The 9,032-nt window shown below is 37.1% G+C and overlaps 1 protein-coding gene across 1 annotated transcript in view; it reads right to left on the reverse strand.

The window, feature by feature from the left end:
- LOC310634806 (contactin-3-like) overlaps positions 1-7,599 on the reverse strand; it is a gene marked incomplete at both ends in the record, with an annotated part of 166,260 nt that extends 158,661 nt beyond the window's left edge. The window contains one exon of the mRNA XM_083353342.1: positions 7,545-7,599. Coding sequence (XP_083209468.1) covers positions 7,545-7,599 — 55 coding nt within the window. The remainder of the gene's footprint in view (positions 1-7,544) is intronic.
- Positions 7,600-9,032: the final 1,433 nt, after the last annotated feature.

The raw sequence follows: 9,032 nt of genomic DNA on the forward strand, positions 1-9,032 counted from the left end.
TAAGAATTAAAGCATGACCATAGCCAGAGAAAAGAGCATTGTATTCAGAATAAAAGTAAAAGAAACATTTGCAAAAGAAAAAAAATAACAGAATGGATATGGAAAAGACACATTCTCAGCGGTTCCCAAATTTGGGCTTGAATATTTGCTTTGTTCGTGGAGGCTTAAGAACAGCTGAAAATGAAACTTTTACATGCAATGTACTGAATGCTTTCCTTCCAGTCCTAGTTTCGAAAAAGGAGGCTTTTCTTGAAGATTAGGTCTTATGGCAAATTACGGTATAAGCAATTCATTTGAAAAAGGCAAATTTTAAATACAAGAAAACCCATATTAGTTAGCCAATGCAACAGTGCTACAAAAACCATATTTTGAGTACAGTATTATTAAATCCATATCGTGTGGCCCTAAGTATAGTTTAATCAGTATATTACACTGGGGATTTTTTCTTTAACCTACAGTCAAATAACCTTTATGTAAGTTTAAAAATTAAAGAAAAGCTTTTCTGCAGCAAAACATGCAGCAAAAGGGTGATTAGAATGTTGATTTTGGAAAGCTTTTACATGGACTAAGACAGGGGTCCCCAACCCCTGATCCGTGGACCAGTATCGGGCCACAGCATGCCAGCAACCAGCTGCACAAACAAGCAAAGCCCCATCTTCCAGATGCAGGCAGCACACAAAACCATCCACCCTTCGGTCTGCGGAAAAACCTCTCTCCACGGAACCAGTTCCTGGTGCCCAAAAGGTTGGTGACCTCTGGACTAAGAGACAGATAGACTGGAAGTAATATTTTGAAATACTTATAAGAATGCTTCCTATAGTTTGTTTAAAATCTTATTAAAATATATGAAGAATCTAAGTGTAAGAATTTTTTTCTGGAAAAAAGTTCTGGATGGGAGAAAAACATCATTAGAGGAAACTTTGAAGGTTGGTTACTAAAGGCAACTAGAAAGAATTAAAGATTACAGAATGGAGAAAAGTATTTTAACTCAGAAGAATTCAAGGACATTTGACAACAAGGTACACGGAATTTTTTCTTTAGACTGATATAATAAAAATGGACTTAAAAGAAGAGATAGAAGAGGATATAAATAAAAATCAGACTGTTTTGGATATGGATTTAAAGTTGATAAGAGTACAAGAATGATAGCAATAAAGTTGAAAGTTGCTGATGTTTTAATAGTTAAAAGGGATACACACATAATAAACCAGAAGAATGACTTGAATATGTAGATTTTAACTTTAAAAAGTTAAAGTTTATATTATAAATAATTATAAATAATTTGTGCATTGTTGCTAAACTAAAATATGATTTATTACAAGAGAGACTTTCGTACACTGCCTGTATTTACATAAAAAAGAGTGCCTAATGAAAAACAAGATTAATATCCAATAGAAACTTATAGTCTAAACATATTATCATGCCAAAATGACAACCTTTCAAAAAAGAAAACTGCTTAGATTGCAGGGTTTGGAGAAAGTTTGATTACTTCTCATTATAACTAATGATCCTCCATACTTGAATGGCAAGAATATTGTAAATGTGTTTTATATACAGTAAATGATATCTACTGTTTTATTCCTATGCTTGTTTGGCAACATATGAGAAATTTTCTGCAGTGTCTTTCAGATTACAAAATATGCTAGACCATGTCTCTTTAACTTATTATATAGGTTTTAAAGAAGTAGAAAACAAGTAAATTATATGAGATGGAGCAATACAAGGTAGTTATAATAAAAAAGTTAGCATGGTTGTTTTAGTCAAACATGAAAACTATATAGAACACTCTCTTAAATCATACTGTGCTTTGTACTCAATTTTCAATCCTATAGTTATTCTTCAATTGGAATCACAATTGTCTTATCTGTTTGTCTTGTTTTAATTCAGCTCTAACACTGAAGCATGATTACTACTCTGATACCTGACCAATAATTTGAAAAGCTATGGAAAAGGGGCAGTTTTATACAATATGCTTAGAAAAAATATCTCAGTCACTGATACAATATCTATTAAATATGAGGCCTGGTATGGTATGTAAAATAGCTAATTTATTAACCTCCTAGTTCCATTTTTGGAGTCTTTATTCATCAGAGTACAACTTATTCAAGTTGCTAGAAAGTATAATGGACAAGAAATTTGAAATTTTCAAAAAAGCTAGTAACAATTTTTAAACTGAAGATAATAATTTTGCAATGTTTCCAATTTTAAAAAGGACTCAAACAACTGAAAACAAAAAAGTAGCTGCTATTACTTTCAAAGTGTATGTTTTATTTGCAAAGCTTTTCAGTGTTAAACAATTATAGAAAGATACTAAAAAAATAAGAGAATTTACTATTAATGATTTTACTCTACTACACTTTATATAACCACACTAACTGTGTATGTGCATGTAAGGTAAAGGCAAAGGTTTCACCTGTCCAGTTGTGTCCGACCCTATCTTATCTCTGTTTCCTACCTAGCCAAGAGAGCTCCTGTAGTGTTGTCCAAAGACGCTTCTGTGGTCATGTGCCTGACATGACTATATGCCAAGGTGCATAGAACATGTTATTTTCCTACCAAAGTGGTACCTATTTATCTATTTGCATTTGCATGCTTTCAAATGCTAGATTGGCAGGAGCTGGGGGAAGAACAGGAGCTTACCCCATCATGTGGCATTTAGGCCTCAAACTACTGACCTTTTGGTTGATAAGCCCAGCATGTACACAACATTAAACAGGATTAAGGTAGATATGGATCCACATCCCCATTTAAAAGTTATACATTCTTTAAAATTGACTTATTTAGAAGTTTGTTTGTTTTTTTATCTTCTAGTTCAAGGGTCCCAAGCCCACAATCCATGGACTGGCACTGGGTCATGGCATGCCAGAAACTGGGCTGTGCAAACAAATGAAGCCCCATCTACAAGATGCAGGCAGCACGAGAAACCATGCCCCCACCAGTCCATGGAAAAACCTCTCTCCACGGAACCAGTCCCTGGTGCCCAAAAGATTGGGGGGCACTGTTCTAAGCCACATAACACGAGGTGGGTTTGTACATGTCATTCGAGACTTTCACAGACCTTATAATATTTAAGAAAGTCACAAAACCTTTTTCTGAAATTCTTAAAATTTAATTTCTGTATTACTAAGTCCTACCAAGTAAGTTTGTGTTCTATACGATTAGTACCCTAAATCACAAGATATCTATATTATTGGCACTATTTAAAAATATAAAAATTTCAAATTAGTTTTCATACTAAATTGTTTTGACTCTGGGATCCTATTAATAACTAAGCCTCCATTCAATCTTTGTACCATCTCCATAGTACATGTGGATTTTTCAATCTTTGTTTATTTCAAGACAACATACCTTTAGGAGTTCAACCATTCAGAATTCACAAGTGAAAATTGGGAATCCTTTAATCCTGTATTGAATTAAGCAAAGGTCCCTATGTGAGTACTCATATTTGAGAAGGACCTAAGCATGACCTACTAGACTAAGGTCATCTCCTAACTCAGAGCTTTTCAACCATTGGTACGGGTACCACCTGTGGTACATTGGCACCTGGCAGGTGGTACGCAACCATCCTAGAAAAGTGGTAGTGGACGGGAATGAGCTGAATCGGTGGCAGCACCACACAAGCCTGAGTGAGGATGGCTGGAGCTGCAGGGCTGTCAGGGCTTAGTGGAAAAGCCAGGATCAGTGTCTGATTCATATTTATGACGGTCACAGTGTCCCAGGGTCATGTGAAATAACCAAAACCTGCTCAACCACCAGCAGATAGGGAGAATAAAAACCAAACACCCCACCCCACCGCCACTGCCAATCCTCAACAGAAATGCTCACAACAATGTAAACCTTGGATAGGAGGAAGAGCACCGCCAGGCAGGCAGGCAGGTGTCTTGCTTGGCTGTGGCTTGGGGGGCACTTTTTTCAGTGACATTGTAACTTCAAACAGTCACTAAGCAAACTGTTGTAAGTCGAGGACTACCTGGACTTCATCATTTTTTCCTTTTTTTTATGTAATCAAGTTTTTGACACCTTGCTAGGCAACTGGTGGTACTCGGATGTTGCCATATCCTAAAAGTGGTACAATGGGTGAAAAGGTTGAAAAGTCCTGTCCTAACCCATAAAATATGGAGAGTTACAAGCAGTAAGATGGAAAAAGCACAAGGAGAACATCTTTCAAATGGTATTCACTTTTGCCTTGCTTCGATTTCTGGAACATTCCTAGTCAATAAAGAATGCTCTGTCAATGGCTATGATGCAATAATATACCTTCTGTATGGATGTTTAACGATATAACATTCAAATGTATCAGGCTTTCCATTTCCTTTTTAGATAGAGGAAGCATCTAAAAAATAGAAGATGCAAAATCTACTATAATGTTTAATCTTTTAAATGACATAAAGACCTCAAGCAGATTATTCTTTTAAGATAGCCAGAATATATTTTAACATATTTTTACAGAATTACATACTGTTGTTTTATGATATCAGCTAAGATTTGGCATAAAGACTATTATTAGTTTTCTACTATTATCTATAAACATGTTTCTTTCTTCATTTGAGTACTTCATAAGAAATGTCTTCATCACAGAGACATTCAATACAGTATATTAACTGTCCAGTTGGTGGATCCCCCCCCCCCCAAAAAAAAAGAAACTCCTGGGACATCATTTTACCAAGAGTATAAACTTTACTGAATAAACCATATTGGCACAGACAAAGTAAAACCAGCTCTGGGTTTCCTATGCCAAAGCTAGTATAGTTAATTCCCCCTTTCCCTATAGGCCAGCCACAGTCCATTACATCTACCAATCACTTCTGTCCCTAGAGTTATGGGAATAAGCGAACCACGCTAATCCACCAGCTCAAAGTGTCTTTGGTTTGAAGCACTGTCCCACAGGAACCAACAATGCTCAGCTGCAATTCCCCCCAACCTTGCATTCCATCCCACTTCCTCCCTTTTCTTTGTCAAGATGCCAGTAAAGTAGAATATAGGTGAAAGTCTTGACAACATAGTCATTAAACCAAGTTTGTTAATTTTTAAAAGAGCTTCAAAAAACAGACTTATGACATTATATCTATTATGGGTGGAGACAGAAAGACATTTTATTTATGCTATTAAATTTAGAATTTTCCTGAGCCATGTAACTCTGGGTGACTTAGTAAGGCAAAAGAGAAAGACCATCAGTGAAACCCCCACTTCTCCTCAAAACAACAACAGGGGTTCAACAATCACTCTCGCCTCTCTCCCTAAGCCCTGGACAAGGTGCTTAGTTTTCAAAGACTTTCAGAACACCTTCAAAGTGGCAGTCATATGGATCTCTCTCCCCTCCTGTTCAACATCTATATGAAGCCGCTGGGTGAGATCATACGTGGTTTCGGGGTGGGGTATCATCAGTATGCTGATGATACCCAGCTTTTTCTTTCCACCCCAAACCAACCCAGTGATGCCCTCATTGTGAAGTTCCGTTGCCTGGAGGCGGTTCAGGTTTGGATGGGAAGAAACAGGCTTCGACTCAATCCTGCCAAGACTGAGTGGCTGTACATACCAGCATCTCAGGTGAATCATTTTTGTCCATCATTAACGATGGGAGGTGTTACCCCCCCCGTTGATAGGGCTCGTAACTTGGGCGTTCTCCTGGATTCACAGCTCAGTTTGGAAGATCATATAGGAGCTGTGATCAGGGGGGCTTTTGCCCAGATTCGCCTGGTGCGCCAGTTGCGACCCTATTTGGACCGAGATGCCCTACGCACAGTCACTCATGCGCTCGTTACCTCCCGGTCAGACTACTGCAACTCTCTCTACATGGGGCTGCCCTTGAGGACCACTCGTAGGCTTCAGCTGGTGCAAAATGCAGCTGCGCGAGTAGTAATGGGAGTTTCCCGATACTCTCATGTAACACCTCTTCTCCGCGAGCTGCATTGGCTTCCAATTCTCCTCTGGGTGAGATTCAAGGTGCTACTGATGACCTATAAAGCCCTAAATGGCATGGGTCCGGATTATCTCAGGGAGCACCAGCTGCCAGCATCAGCCTCCCAGCATCCTGTGCGCTCCCACAGGGAGGGCCTCCTTAGGGTTCCTCCGGTTAGGGAATGCTGACGGATGGTTCCAAGGGGGAGGGCATTCTCTGTGGGCGCGCCTGCCCTATGGAATGAACTGCCGGTAGAACTTCGGACTGCCCTAGACCTTCGCTCGTTTCGCCGGGACCTTAAAACTTGGTTGTTTGATCTTGCTGGCCTGGACTGAGGGGGTTTTAATTTAATTTTAATTTTAATTTTAATTTTAATTAAATTTTAATTATTTTAATTTTAATTTTAATTTGTTTAATTGTGGGCTAGTCTTATTTAATTCTATTTTAAGGTGTACTTATTTGTATTGTTTTAACTCGCCCTGTAAACCGCCCTGAGTCCTTCGGGAATAGGGCGGTATATAAAATCAATTAAAGAAAGAAAGAAAGAAATATATCTCTGAAGGGATACTATTCAAGAGGGCCAGGACTGCAACAAGGAAGATCTATTTCAGATATAGATCCTATTAGATGGCTTTGTTTATTTGGAAGGACCCAAATGCCCGCTTTTAGTGTGTACTCAAATTGCAGTATATCAAGAATATATTTTTAAAAATCAGAGCTGCATTACCATCATGTCTTCCAGCTTTTAAACAGTCTGCTTTTCAGTTTTGCTCTTATAGTTTGATCTCCAAAAACTTCAGGACTTTCAAGATACTCAAAATTGCTATCAGAGCTTTTGTCCTTCTTGTGGGATAAAAAAACATGACAGGAAAGAGCAACTCATGGTTGGAACGTGTAAAACCTACTGGTAAATATACAAGATAATTAGCCTCAAGAGGAAGGTTTCTTCAGCTTTGATAGGGAATTTATTTAAATTATTCCTTCACTTGGTTCATTCTAATATCTTAACATTTTTGTGAGGTAAAGTATAAAGTTAGAATAAACTTAATTACAATAAACTATCCTGAATAACATAAGTAATAGTACAAAACTATAGTTAAACATTTTAAAATGGAAAGATGGGAAAAAGAGAATGAGGGGCATATTTTGATTGGCAGTAAGCTGTTAGCAGATGTCTCAATTTTCATATATGGAAATATAAAAACCAGCAATGACCGTTTAGGCCTCTCATATTAAACTACTTACGTACAATATTAAAAACTTATTCTATCAGATGAATAATCATTCTATATTAGTAATTGTGAAAAGGCAAGCTATCTGAAAGTTGCTCAGCTTTTCAGAGATTAAAATGAGTAAAAGCTTGAGTACTTAAAATGCATGTGCAATTTAAAAAAAAAATGAAAGTAGAGATTCATGGACTTCCAAACATCACTAAAATCAGTGAAGGGGTTTTTGAAGGATATTTTCTTAAAATTTGGGTTTCAATATAAAATAGGGTTAGACTTGAAAAGAACACCCGTGGGTCATATTTCAGACATACATTTTGAAAGGATTATGTGTGTTAATAGCAGTTATGAAAGGAGAATGCAGAAAAAACCTGGTAATCGGGAGCTCTGGCAGAAACATTATTAGCACATTTCCTTACCTCCAAAGCAGCCAACAGAGAAAAGCAGAAACATCTGTTTCCATGGGAATAACATCTCTGACTGTGAGGTTAGTTGTTGTCCAGCCTCAAATGTACACTTATTTGTCCACACAAAATCCTTAATCTGTTAAAACATGAATACAAAAATATTTTATTTGCCAGAGAAACAGTAAAGAATTAAAAATGTGCATTAAATGTACTATCAAAATTTATAGATTGATGAAGAATGTTCCCTGTTAAGTCCTTAAAATTTAACTATAAAACCCTACATGACATAAGATTATTGGATTGTTGGAGGAATTATTGGAGGGACTTTTTCGACCCAATTTCATCCAGTCCCACCATACTCAATAGAGTGGGTATATTATGGAGTTCCGCCATCTGGGGAGTTACATCTGGGAAGCTTTAGGACAGGGGTGTCAAACTGCCGGCCCATAGGCTGGATGCAACAAGTGGAAGCCACGCCCACTCCAGCTCCAGCAAGGGGAAAAAAGTCGGGATACATCATGGGGTGAATTTGAAACCCCTAAGGCCTTTTCTGACATGGCATTCACATTATGGAATCCTACAAACCTACCTACATACTATCTAACTATCTACCTACCCACCTACTTTTGTTGAATTTTAAAATCGAACTCAAGTTGACATTGAAATAACAAGTAAGCAAACTATGCTGCTTTTCACTTAAGAGTGAATGCTGGACTTTCAGAGAAGATATGGAAAACTTTAGACAGTTCTGCAAAAGCAAAGCTAACGACTGTAGCAAAAAGCAGGTTAATAAGAACAATTTGCAAGAGATACAAAATGCAACATTAAGAAAGGACACAGGATTTTCTGTTGGTGCCTACAATTTAAAAAAAAACAGACAAATAGAAAAATTTGGATTTACAGAAGAAATGGACTAGTGCAGAACAATGCAGTTTTCTACACTGTTTATTGTCAACGTCTACTATGAACAACATAAACATGAGGACCTTCCTGGAGGAGCAAAATAAATATCAAAATAAATACACAATAGCATAAACAGGATAGAAAAATACAATCCACAAAGCAGCATATTTTTTGTTGATGCAGACTGGGGAACATTTTCAAACATATGAGGGAAATTCAAAAAAATTAAAAGAGCAGCCATGCCAACAAGATAGAACTTGAAGAACATAGTAAAAATTCATCTGACATTTTACTGATTGCTTGTCTAGTATAAGAACTGCTAATTATCTTCTCTAACTTTGTGGGAGAATGATCCAAAACAAAGGATCATTAAAACAACAGACACAGTCTGAAGAACCATAATAATATCAGTTAGGAATTAATCAGTACGATTCAGTCATTAAATGAATAGAAGGTACAATTAAGCTACAACTAAGAGGAAGTAGTGGGCCCTAGTTAATTAGAATGATCTGAAACTGCACTTTCTTGTACTCTAAACTGAGATGAAGAAGAAAGCAAAATGTTGTAATCAAGTTGTAATTGATTAATTTTATAAGG

This window comes from Vipera ursinii (genome assembly GCF_947247035.1).
Source record: "Vipera ursinii genome assembly, chromosome: 2".
NCBI classification, from domain to species: Eukaryota; Metazoa; Chordata; class Lepidosauria; order Squamata; family Viperidae; genus Vipera; species Vipera ursinii.